Source organism: Syngnathus floridae, chromosome 9 (assembly GCF_059516105.1).
Source record: "Syngnathus floridae isolate MCC-2025c chromosome 9, RoL_Sflo_1.0, whole genome shotgun sequence".
Lineage (NCBI taxonomy): Eukaryota > Metazoa > Chordata > Actinopteri > Syngnathiformes > Syngnathidae > Syngnathus > Syngnathus floridae.
Genome location: NC_142421.1, coordinates 7075497 through 7088973, shown reverse-complemented (window position 1 = coordinate 7088973; position 13477 = coordinate 7075497). Strand labels below are relative to the sequence as shown.

The 13477-nt window shown below is 40.2% G+C and overlaps 1 protein-coding gene across 8 annotated transcripts in view; it reads left to right on the top strand.

Annotated features, from left to right (window-relative positions):
• The window catches only part of adgrb3 (adhesion G protein-coupled receptor B3), an 85954-nt gene extending 75046 nt beyond the window's left edge, over positions 1 to 10908 (top strand). For 5 of the 8 annotated variants that reach the window (XM_088384791.1, XM_088384789.1, XM_088384787.1 and 2 more), the window contains 11 exons: positions 228 to 297; positions 690 to 756; positions 1650 to 1753; positions 2392 to 2490; positions 2709 to 2880; positions 2993 to 3088; positions 4027 to 4066; positions 5429 to 6108; positions 6420 to 6455; positions 7297 to 7401; positions 9826 to 10908. In XM_088384791.1, the coding sequence (XP_088240917.1) occupies positions 228 to 297; positions 690 to 756; positions 1650 to 1753; positions 2392 to 2490; positions 2709 to 2880; positions 2993 to 3088; positions 4027 to 4066; positions 5429 to 6108; positions 6420 to 6455; positions 7297 to 7401; positions 9826 to 10014 (1658 nt within the window). In that variant the 3' untranslated portion in view covers positions 10015 to 10908. The remainder of the gene's footprint in view (positions 1 to 227; positions 298 to 689; positions 757 to 1649; positions 1754 to 2391; positions 2491 to 2708; positions 2881 to 2992; positions 3089 to 4026; positions 4067 to 5428; positions 6109 to 6419; positions 6456 to 7296; positions 7402 to 9825) is intronic. The other 3 variants (XM_088384790.1, XM_088384793.1, XM_088384792.1) reach the window with 3 other exon arrangements.
• The last annotated feature ends 2569 nt before the right edge of the window (positions 10909 to 13477 follow it).

Sequence of the window (13477 nt, the reverse complement as noted above, 5' to 3'; positions counted from 1 at the left end):
TATTCTGAGCACACAGAAGAGGAACTGATTCCGTCACACCAGGGCATTGGATTTTTTTTTTTTTTTTTTTTTTTTTTTTTTTAACCTTACAATGACTAAAGCCTCTAGGACTTTGGTTATGAAAAAAAATCACATGGGATTTTAAGTTCTGCAACTTTAATGTCTTACTATAAACACATTCATATAATTTTATAAATTGACTAATCATTGATTGTTTTCTTTTCAAGGATTACCGGCTTTAGTAGTTGCTGTATCGATGGGATTCACCAAAACAAAAGGCTATGGGACACCCTTATAGTAAGTTTCTCTTTTTCCTACCACTGAGTATTCACTTCGCTACATGAACGATAACACTTAAGTGTAATGATTAAGTGCCTCTGCAGTGGCCCACTTATCCGAAACAGAGTCATAAAGACAGTTCCCGCAAACGCAATCTGATTTAGAGATTGCTCAGCAGGACCCCAATTTCTCGAGTTGTATCGCAGCTTGATAGCGATGGCATGAACACTGTTTAGAATCTCTTTAGTGTGTGAAAATCTGGAAATAGAGTTACGGCATATGGCGCCTACTCCCCTGATGATTGTGTGTGTGTGGGGGGGGGAATACTCATGGATGTTATTTTGTGTGCCATTAACTCAGATGTTAATCACTGGCTGCAAGTTAACTGTTGCTCCCTGCTTTCTCTGCAGCTGTTGGCTGTCTTTGGAGGGAGGGCTCCTGTATGCCTTTGTTGGACCTGCAGCTGCTGTTGTTCTGGTAAGCCTCAGCCAGTAGAGCCAATTCTTGACTACAGGGGATAGGTGCGAAATTTAGATCTTACGTATAAGTTAAGTCGATAGCAAGGAGGCACAAGAAATATTGTGGTAAAATGGGGAGCTACAGTCTTGATTTATTGTCAACGTTGTACAGAAACAATAAACACCAACAAAATTTATTCAAGTTTGGGAAAATTTGTTATAAGCAAACTCACTGGTATTCACAAAATGTGTTACAGATGTTTCAGTTGTTAAAATAAAAATATTGAAGCTCTTAATCTGTCAGAGTGACATCCCGCTGGAATACTGAATGTCACTTTGTGTGTGGGGGGGAAACAAATATTCAGCGGCGGAATCTGTAATAAAGTCATATTTTATAAAAGTTTCTGAGCGAGAGACATTCAGTCAGAGATGAAATTTTTTTAATGTTTGGTCTAGTTTTCTTTCACCTCAAACCTAAGCCTGGCAGCATGAACAAGGAACACTTCAATTTATTTGTAAAGCAACTACATAAAGGCTAAATTTGCACACTGCTGCTCCAGTTTTCCGTCAGTAAAGTTGCCGCTAATGCTTGATGAAGGTGCCTTTGAGAGGGAAAGTGTTTCTTATTAGGCAGATCTTTTCCTAAGGCTGCCGTGCCGGCCTGAGTGTGCACGGCATGGCTCATCCCCTGGCTGAAATGTGACAGATATGGGGAAAAAAAAAAAAACAGAAGCTAGAGGTCGAAGCTCAGTGCACACACGCAAAATTGAGGTGGGGAGAAAAATGGGACAATGACATCTATCATTCGCAACTAATGGAAAATGTCATCCCGGCAAAGGATGCTTTTAACATTAAGTTTAAAATAATAGTTGCATTGGTATGATTTATCGAAGATATCTGCTTCAATTCCAGGTCAACATGGTGATCGGTATTCTGGTGTTTAATAAATTAGTGTCCAGAGACGGCATACTGGACAAGAAGATGAAGCATCGAGCAGGGTATGACAGCACGTCCTTGTTAGTACCTTCATTTTTCTTCTTTTATTATGCATTACTTCAATACTGCATGAGTAATACCTCATTTGATCTCTTGTTCTATTCTGGTGCTAACAATACTGTTCACAAGTATTTGCTTTGCTGTTTCAATTTCAAAGAAAATGTTTAGCTTGTCTAGCATCTGCTTTGCTATTGTATTATATTAGTATATTGTTTTGACGCTAGTTAATTAATATGTCCGATGGGGCATGTGACATTAGAAGTTAGGTCATCTTTCTTAATCCATAATTTATATAATTTCACTTCTGTCAGTGAATACGTTTATTGCTGTATATTTGTATTTTCCAACAGTTGCTGGAAGGTAAATTGCCTTTTACAATTAGAGGAGGATTAGTAGAGCAAACAAAGCAATTAACATTTACCTCTGCTTTAAGCATTTAGAGAATTGGATCTTATTTCAATGTTGTTAAAGATATCATAGGACATAAAGAGGTCAGTTCTCTCACGGGAGCGACATAAATACATATTTTGTTGGCAGAATAAGTCCAAGATGAAACTCTCTTACGCCCACATGCTGGCCGCTTGTGCTAATATTCAACAACGCACACTTTGCGGTTGTTAGCGTGCTTGGTCACGCCGTTGTCTTTTCTGCCCTGCAGACAGATGAGTGAGCCGCATACAGGATTGACTCTCAAGTGCGCCAAATGTGGTGTTGTATCAACGACTGCTTTGTCAGCGACTACAGCCAGCAACGCAATGTAAGTGACTGTGAATCAATAAGACAATGCTGCATATACAGCAGGTCCACCTCGATAATGCAGAGCCACTGCCATGGCAACTGCTGTTACCGCTATAAATCAGATCATGGCAAAAAAATAAAAATAACATTGTTGTTGTGCTGGTGAATTAAGAGCCTTTAGATAACTACCAATACCCAGCAGTAATATGCCTTTTTCCTTCCTTTAAATCCTCTCAGGGCGTCTTTATGGAGCTCCTGCGTCGTTCTGCCTCTGCTAGCCTTGACCTGGATGTCCGCAGTGCTCGCCATGACGGACAAGCGCTCCATCCTCTTTCAAATCCTCTTTGCAGTCTTTGACTCACTGCAGGGTTTTGTCATCGTAATGGTGCACTGTATCCTACGGAGAGAGGTAGAGCCATTTTTTCCTACTCAGTAACAATTTATTTCCCTTATCATCCCGATTTTACCCTAATATATTGATAAGAACTCGAGGAAAAGTTGAGAAATATTCTTGCCCTTAGGTCCAAGATGCATTCAGATGTCGACTCAGAAACTGCCAAGATCCAATTAGTGGTGATGCAACAGGGGGCTTTCCTAATGGCCACGCTCAGATAATGGTAAGTGTGTTTTGTCGTTAGAGCCACGGCTGAACCGACATAAATATGACGACATAACATTTCAAATTGAATTTGATGTGATTTACGAAAGCAATGCATGTGCTTCTGTCCTGTGTTCAGTACAACATAAAGTAAGGTCAACATAAGTTGACAATGTTCTCCAGAAAACTGTACACACTCAACAGCAGGGTCATGCCACTTTGCTGAGTCAGCTTGTTCTTTGTATGCAAATTAGTCATGCATATCTGTCGAGGCAGCTCAGTGCAAAATGGATAAGTCAATAATGATAAATAGAGGAGGATGGAATGGACGCCTCACAATGAATTGCATTTATCTTCTTCATGAGAGGCAACTTGCAAATCTCAGCTTGAGGATGTTCTCTACCTTAGAGGTTCAACAACACCTCCCATCATTTAGCAGTGGATTGTTTTTTATTGTCTCATAATTATCCCTGAATAGATACTACATGACATTAGTGCTCCTCTTAGTCCTTTAAAGCTCAACCCTTTATTTCCGTTTGATTGAAATTAGTGACCCCATCCCCATCAGGCGCGCATCTCTCTCATTTCCTCTCCCGGGATAATGGAGCATCGCTCTCTGCCCGACCTTTGAAATTGGGATGTCAGTCTTTTCATCTCGCGCCACAATACCACTAGCATGTTGGAGAAATGATCGGCCATTAGTATTGTAATACCCCCTTGGAGGGAAATAGTCTTCACAAAAGCAGAGTGCCGTCTGGCTCTCAGTTCAATACGGTTATTTGCAGCTGGGGCAACGTGCCCTCCCTTCACCATTTGAATCCTCATGCATAGATATGCATTCACGCTTTGAAAAAATTATTTCATGTTTTGGTTTAAATGACGTGCATCATTCTAAGAGGTGTTTCTCATATAGTACACATGAAATATTTTACTTGTCACGCTATCCCTTGTTTGCAGACGGACTTCGAGAAGGACGTAGACATCGCTTGCCGATCAGGTAAAAGCACATTAGTTTAAACTGCCAAGAGTGATTTTCATAAATCTGATAATGGGTTAGACTCGCCTGCAGTCTTGTTTTGTGAATTTCAAATCTTTTAACTGAACTTTTTGCTTTACTGGTTGTTTGTGACGTTATCTGATTGATTATTACATTGCCTGTTGACAAAATTAATTTGCAATCACTGACCCGCATTTATGAGAGCATTTTGACATTGAATATTGAGTCTGAAAGGAATCGTTTCTTTTTTTCTACAACAAATCTGATGCGGTGTTAATATTTATGTTGAGCACTGTTACAACAATTGCCTCTCCTTGCAAAAAAACAAAACAAAAGAGGTTATCCAGTAAAAATAGCTGCAGTTACATAACAGCCAACAATCCCCACAGGAGTTTTTCACAGTTACCAAAGCATCGACTTTAATCTGAGAATAAAACAGTATCAAAACAGCTGATGGCTACTCCTTTTATGTAGAAATCTTTACACGATGCATGACACACTGTCATTAGGCTTTCTATAAATATTTTCCACACCATCAGAAATAGGAGTTTGCGCCTTTAGAGATTATTCCTTGATCGATAATATTGAGACTTTTGTTCTTTTGTACTTTTGAGCCACCGATAAGAAAGTTTTAAGAATTGGTATAAAAAAAAAAAAAATTGGAACGTGTTAACCCTAACTCAATTGTAAAAACCACACTTATTCACAGCTCTCAGAAAGTCTTTTGGCCCACATCATTCAACACGGTGCAGTCCTGTCAAACTAAAGTGCACCTACCTGACACGAAAAAGGAAAAGCAGTCAGGTGTCATGAATAAATCATGATCAGATGGTTGTAAAACTTCAGCGTATTTCACAGATTATTTTCTGTGCGCACGGTTTTACAATGACAGATATTAGCAGTGCACAAGTCGTATTCTACGCTGTCGCCATGAGTGCGACCGTTGATGAGAATGTACTTAACAGAGCCTTTATCAGGAAGTACCAATAATAAAATGAACATAAAAGCATTTGTTTTACATTGAAACCTTATGTCCATTTAGCTGAGCAGCACTGTCTTGTGTGATTTTTTTTAAACCTTACTTCTTATTCCTATTCATTAGGCGAAAATAATTGCAGAAAAAAAAAAACACTTGATTGCTAGACAGGTACTTTAAAATTCTAATGAACCCGTTTGTTAAATGTGTCAGTCTGCCAAGATGAAAGCATCAACTGTCAAAAAGGTCAGCCGACGTTATGTTACCTGTCAGTGCACTTTACTCACTTCCTTCGCAAATTGGATGATATCGCCTGGAATTATTCTCTTATGATCATGCGCACGCTGTCAGACATGTACGTCCAACATGTGTCTTCTTCCTGGCAGCCCTCCACAAGGACATGGGCTCGTGTCGCGCTGCTACCGTCACCGGCACGCTTTCCCGCATATCCCTCAATGACGAGGAGGACGAGAAAGCTCCTGAAGGCCTCAACTACTCTACGCTGCCTGGCAACATCATCTCTAAAGTGATCATTCAACAGCCTTCAGCACTGCACATGCCCATGGGAGTGGGCGAGCTAAAGGAGCAGTCACTGGGCGACAACAACGCCGATATGCGCCGCACCGTTTACCTGTGCACCGACGACGCCATGCGCCAGAGTGACCAGAATATGGGCACCCACGACATGGAGGGCCACCCATCTCAGGGTCAGATGATGGAGACGGACTACATTGTCATGCCCCGCGCCTCGGCGGCAACGCTCTCTGGGTCAGCTACCCTCCCGGCTCACTTGAAGGAGGACACCAAGATGAACATCACCATGGATACTCTGCCACACGAGAGGCTGATGCATTACAAGATGAGCCCTGACTTCAACATCAGCCCGTCGGGTGTGGACCACATGAATGTGAACCTGGAGCAGCAGTACCCCAGCGCCCCTGAGCAGATGCAGAACCTGCCCTTTGAACCCCGCACGGCCGTCAAGAACTTCCTTGCTGAGATGGAGGAAAGCGCTGGCCTCTCGAGGAGTGAGACGGGCTCTACGATCTCCATGAGTTCCTTAGAGGTATTCACACATAATATGGCATGGTGTATTTTTACGTACCTTAACTAGCAACACCGACACCATAACAAGGTGTTAATACGGTCACTATTGGTGTAGCAACACAAAAAATGGGGTATTTTGTTACAATAAACAATAAAATATTTTTTCTGTAAAGCTATTTACAAACTTTGACTTAAATGCAAATCACGTAAGTGAAGGCACCACAGTTTTCATTAAGAGAGACTTTCTGATAAAGGTTTTAGTATTTATGTTCTATTTCTGACCTGTATTTTTTCTTCATCATATTCTCATGTTTGTTTTTCTTTTTACAGAGAAGAAAATCACGATATTCCGATTTGGACTTTGAGGTATGTGGAAACATGTTCCTTGCCTCAAGACATGCATCTTTTTTTATTTTTTTTTTAATATACAGAGTAAAGCCATCCTTGTGTTTGTCATTTGATTTACTCGAACTTGTTGTGCCTCTTAAGCTTATTGGAGTTTACAAGATTTATTGTCATGCTATGTAGTTAAGGTAAAAGCAAGGCTGTCAACTGACAAACAGGACGAGCGTTCTCATCAACATTTTGTCCTTCATCTCCTCCATCCATCGCCTCTGCGCTGACTTTTAAACGATATGCTTTTAAAGTCATTTGCTCATTTCACGTCTGATTTGAAGCACTAGTCTTGCCGTGCAAATTCCACCCCTCTTTTGGCAGTTTTTTGCATTCCTTTGCATTGCCAAATCAGGTTTTACTGCATATATATAGAAATATATAGCGCACCCTCGCAAAGTAAAGGAAACAGAACGAAAGCTTCTGGCATAGGGAGCATTTTGCTTCAAGTAGACACGCAGCAACCCCTTTAAATGGAAGAAGCCCTGGGCCAAGATTGGATTATAAGGGTTCCTCTTACGCCAACAAAACGTTAAATGAGGCAATTTGTCACAAAAGAATTAAGTTAGATCCGGTTACTCCTGCCATTTGGAATTAAGTACTTCTGCCGTCCTCGTACATATCATCCCAATGTTTCCTTTATTTTGGCGGTATGTTACAGTATATATGCAGACCCGAGCAGATCTGATTAAAACCTGGCCTACAAGCAAACTACCTTGACACTAACACATTGATCAGAGTGCAAGTGGGTGGAGAGAAGATGCATTTGCATTATTGGCTGTCAATACCAAAGCAAAAACCCTTGCCATTGCAGAAAGTCATGCACACCAGGAAAAGACACATGGAGCTGTTCCAGGAACTGAATCAGAAATTTCAAACCCTGGACCGATTTCGAGACATACCAAATATGGGGAGCATGGTGAGTAACAGGAAACCAGTGGGGGGTGGCTCTCAGCTACATTCAAATCCAGCTAGAGCTTATTTAGATGTGCAGTGCAGGCTACTTGTGTGTAATTGTGCTAATGAGAGGTTATAAAAAAATATTTTGTGCATGAATACAGCGGCAGCAGCTGACCATGGGGGGCAAGCGGGGTTATTCGGGTGACAGCTTGCCTACCCTCTCCTGTTTTTTGTTTTTTTAAAGAAAAGATGCATTTTCTCCACCAGGCCAGTCACAGGGAACAAAGATGTTTGCTAATGTAGCTGCTATCGAGAGTGCATCCATTCCAATGCAAGGCCATGAATGCACTTTGATTTACATACACATTTACCTACTTAGCGAAATCATCTTTTTTTTTTCTTCCAAACCATAAATGCATGGCAGATGATTTAATCTATCAGCATCCCTACCTGACCTAAAGTGTGTGCTGTTCTTCTAAGGCTGCGTTTACACTATGACACAATTCCCATTTTATTCCTCCCATGTGAGTCACTTCGGATATTTGTCATGTCAGTTGCCTATTTGACACCTGGATCCGACAAAATAGCCGCATGAGGGCTGTAACACATGATCTGACATTAATCCGCCAATGCCGTTTACACCTAAGCTATCGAACCAGGGGGATGTATAACTGTGTGTGTTCCATCGCAGTACCCAGCTTTAAATCATTAGACATATAAATTTGGGTTACATCGCCACTGTAGAAACAGAACTCAAGGACTGTTTGTATTGCAAAAATCTTGAATTCATACATTTGAACCACTGTTGCTCATTCCAAGTGGTCATCTTCGGTAAACAAAATCTTAAATCTGGTCTTTAATATTTTAAATTTGGCGGGTACTTGCACAGATGCTTATCACACTTCTATGGTGGTTCCATTTTAAACTCAGAAAAATTGAAATTTGCCAGTTTGACTCCACCCTCCTATTCTCTGTGCGATTAACAGAACAGTAACTAAAAAGCAAAAAGCTTGTACAGCTAATGTGAACGGCACCACTGTAAGCAAAGAAACTGTAATCTTAAATCTTCAGATCCGAATACATATTTGATCTTAAATGGATAAAACATTTTTGAATCAGCCAATTTGAATCGGATGGATGAGATATTCTATGCTACTGTGAGCCAGACGTCTAAATCACAGCAAGGCAATTGAAATACACACACATCTACAAACAACAGGCAGCGCTAAATCAAAAATACGCCATCCGAGGTGCATAGACCATTAAATAGAAGATTGTGTGGGCTTCTAAATAGACTTTGCAGAGCTATGACTCACATTATACACTACTCACAAAAATGTAGGGATATTTGTGTTTTAGCAGGAATATAGTATACCTTACAGGTTAATTTAATGTGATTTTCTCTAAACATTGAGCTATAATAATACTCTAACAATAATAACCATCATAGCCCCATCTTGTTAATCTTTCCAAGTAGTGCAAACACAAACCTTGAGAAGATCAGCACACATACGCACATACACACACCCTCCCTCCTTTTTTTCCGACTCCCCTCGTCCACTACCAATGAATCTACTGCAGTGATTCTCTCAGAAATGACTTTCCATTTCATATTCCTTGCCTGCGAGCGGAGCCTCCTTCCTATTTGCGACAACGTCTTTGGCGCAGTCAGTGCGGGTGCACTGAGGCAAATGGCTCACATATAAACAGCATACAGTGAATAGAAAAAAATCTACACACCTCTGTTCAAATGCTAGGCTGATATGATATAAAGAGATGGATAGAGCACTTCCAAATAGTCAGCAACCGATATGATTTGAAAGTGCCTAAATGTTATATTTTGACAGTATGCGATAGGAATCACTCAGAACTAAGATCCAACATATGCTTAATGTAACTTACAGTTGGATAAAAAGTACTATAGCCATAGGACTAAACTATAATCCCTAACCAGTTTTAAATTGGTCACTTATTGGCTGTTGGAATAATAATAAAGACCAATGCAGATAATCGGCAAAATGCCAAATATCGGCCCCAATAATCGGCCCGACCCATAATCAGTCTAACACTACTTCCAAACTTTTTCCACCAATAAGGAGATCTATACGCAGTTCAATATTTTAGAGAGGAAATACAAAAAATAAACTGAGCTAATGTGGTTGTGACTGGTGGAGAACACACCCGTATCCCCAGTTGTAAAAGGGCGCAACCACATTATCTCAATTGTTTATTTTTACTTCCCCTCATGAAAATGTTTCAGTTGTGAGTTTTAAAAATCATTCTATTGGTTAGAAAAGTTTGGAATGTGTTTGAACCAAGTATTCCAGGTGAATCTGGAACACATCCCGGATTCCCGGATTAGAGGGGATGACTGCATAGTATTGTAGCTACAAAACTCCATGTGACAAAGATGTGGTGGTGACTAACATGGCCGTGTTCACAGGACAAGGCAATGCCAAACAAGAACCCGTGGGAGAGCTACAACCCAGCGTGCGAGTACCAGAATTACGCCACTATGAATGTACTAGACTCTAGCGCCAAGGACTCACTGGAAATGACGCCTGCTGAGTGGGAAAAGTGTGTCAACCTCCCCTTGGACGTCCAGGAGGGGGATTTCCAAACAGAGGTCTAAAAGTAAAGAAGAAAATGCAAACTCGGGAAGGAGGAGAAGACGGAGAAGAGGTGATGTATTTTGCACTGAATCAAGTAACAGACTTTTCTAACAGCCTTGGCATTCGTGTCGGGATAATCGGAGCATGGCAGGGACTTTATGTGCCAATACAAGACTGATGAGAGAGAAAGAGAGAGGAACAATGGGGGGAAAAAGGATAAGGAAAACCATCAGTGTTACTTTTTTTGTATTCTCACTAGTGTACTTAGTGTGGGGCAGCCTGGTGTACAATATCTACCATCACGTGTTTCAAATTATCTTTTCAAGGAATTGGCGAGAAAGAGGGAAAAAAAATTACAACGTCAAGAAGAAACCTCACAGAGCAAACTACACGCCATGTGGTCCCAGCTTCATTGGGTCTGGTTGCTGCTAGGCCCAGGAGCACAATGTATATATTTATGCAGGTTTTTAAAACGTTTATAACAGTCCGTTTGGCCATTGCGACACTTTTTACTTTCTAGTATGAAACATGGGGAAGCTAAGAGTATCTTTTGTGTCATATTAAAATGAATGTTTGTCCGGCTACATTCTTCATTGCTTTCAATGCAATAAAGATAATACTCACTTTTATATAAATAATATATTTCACAACTTTAATACTGCGGAACCTGCTTGAAGGATCCCCGGCAAGCTCTCCCATCTGCAGCCCTGTATAAAATATTTAAAAAAAAACAAAAAACAAAACGAAATGTTGTATGGTGTAAATAAACTTTTGTCTACATATGTTTTAATTGTGCCAATTTATTTTAATGAGGAAAAAAATAAATAATGCCAACCTGATCAAAAGTTATAGCGAAAATGTTAACATTTGAAAAGGAATGTAAATAAAAGAGGAAATATGTTCGTACTGCTTCAGACGTGGTGTCAACTTTGTGGTTTGCTTGGAGTTTCCTCTCTCACTGTTGTTTTGGATTTACATTTAATAGATCTGCTGCTATCTAATGCCTTGATAGACCTAAACAGATAGATTAGGCCAAACTATTAGTATTCAAGTCGGTATGACTTTCAGTTCAGTTTATTGTCACTCCTTGTTGATAGTTTGTACTGTAAAGTTTACTGATGTGTTTAATAAGTTCATCCCTCCAACTGATTTTTATTTTTTTTTTTTCATTTGGAGTGGAATACATTCAGAAGGTGAGTGGGCCATTCTTTACCACCACAAGGTTACCCTTTTAAACATTTAACGCACGGGTGAGACGGAGCACAAATGGGATGAGGTTATCAACTATGTACGGTTGTGGGCAGCTCACCATGCACTGCAGCAGCAAGGGGAAAAAATGTCTGGTGAGACCAAGGACTAACAACAATAGGTAGCATGAGGGGAGGAATGGTCATCACATCACATTTACTGTTTGAAAGTCTAGACAAGGGACCGTCCTTGCTTTCTAATTCAATGTCTGAAAAATACGTTTTGATAGGAGTTATGAAGAGAACCTGCATACTTTAAGTACAACAGTTGAAAAACAAACTTGTATTCTTGGCTCTTAAGGAAAATAAAACTTAAAGCTCATATCTGATATAACAAGATTTTAAACACGGCAGGTGATCTACTTGGTCAACATATTTTCGAAAACTAGTAGGCAAGAAGATGATTGCAGAGTTGTGTGCATAAAATTGCTGACTCAAGATATCGTGCCCTTGGCATCACACACTGCCCATGTTATTTGCGTGTTGCTAAATAGATCTGTGGATGCTGACAGCCTCCCGAGGAGTGAGTGGCAACCCCACCTTCAGGCTTCTTGAACACAGAGAGGGCCCACAGTGTGAATAAAACAATCACTTTGATCCTTCAGGCGTCACTCTGATCCCACGTGCACTACTGAGCTAGTGGTGCTTCATCAAAAGGGGCCTGTGAGGAGAGTTCTAACCTGCAGACATGCTGCGGGCCGGGCTACGACCGCTGTATCAGTGTCACAACTATAACAAATAAATAAATAAATATATTACCGGGATGATTTTTCATTTGCCTTCCAAAACCTATTGAAGAAGTAGTTCCCAAACTAGACACATGGCCAAGATTCAAACCCAGAATCTGCTCGGAGACCATCTTACATGCAAGCCTGGGAATTTTTTAGAGACAATTATAAAAGTGTTTTATCCTTTTAACCCAGGAGGAATTTGCGTAAAGGATGACGCAGGAAAGAAGGAAAAGATTAAACAAGACTGATCTGTCACATCTCTGCTTTAATTTATTTATTTAGTTTTTGCTCACGGCTTATTTCGTTTATTAGCAAGCGACGTGGGGGCGGCATATCGCATAATAAGCAAGCTCAAAAGCGGCCTCACACAATACTCAGTGACAAGGTGCGTATGCCACAAACACTAATTGAACAAACCCAGTAAATTTCATGCAAATCCGCCCCAGGCAAAGGCTGAGTGTCTAACACTAATCCTAGGATAGATGTATTTAACTGTCAATTTCATTTGATACATATCCACATTAAAGGGAAAAATAGGGATTTCGAAAAACACCTTTAATTTCTTTGAGGATATGTCAGGTAGACCTTATGGGACTCAAAGTCAATACATCACTTGATAGACACTGTCAAGTATACACTCACTCATTTCCAATCTGGGTGCCTTTGGACCTCATTTGAAAAATATCATTCATTACAGATGAATCTTTTTTTCACCTATCTATGCCAGTCATATAATGACAGACAGAAAAATTAAATATTCTTCCATGAGCTAGCAAAAGGTACAGAAAACCTGTGGATCATGAACCTGTTGCTATTCCTACAGAAAAATAAATCATGGCCAAATCCATTTGTGAGTAAATTAAATGATAATACATTATTTCAATTATCAGTAAATGTCATGTTCTTTGTTTGGTTTTGATTTGGACTTTGGTTTATTTTTCTCATCCTTTTTGTCAGTGTGGTTTTCCTAGTGTTTTTTTTTTTTGTATGTCTTGTGAGATCATTGTTTCCACCTGTTCTTGTTAGCCCGGCCCTTTGTGTCTTCCAATAGGCTCCCTCGGTCACTTGTGTCTTGTTCAGGTGTATCTTGTTGTCTCGTAACTTTGTCTGTATTTAGTTCCCTCCTTTCCACTCGGTCTGTTTGACCATTGTCTTTTGAGTTGTGTGCTATGCGTCATGCCTTGGTCTGTCGGTGTCAGGCTTTGTTAGTTTATGCTCACCAAGTCTGTTTTCCAAGTGTTTTTTTTTTTTATCCTTTGTTGCCTGCTTTTCTTTAGTTTCCCTGATCAGTAGTGCCTTGTTTGGGTCTTTTTCCCTTTAATTTAAATCCGTTTTTGTTTGACCACCATCTCTATTTCCTTGCTTCTCTGCACTTGGGTCCTCAATTCCCTGCTTCAAGACAGTAAACCATTTTTTGGGACATTGGTGGTGTTAAGTAAAGCTTTTTCCAGTACCTTGTTCAATGTTGGGAAATGTTTGCGTAACAAAGCAAAAACCGCAACAGA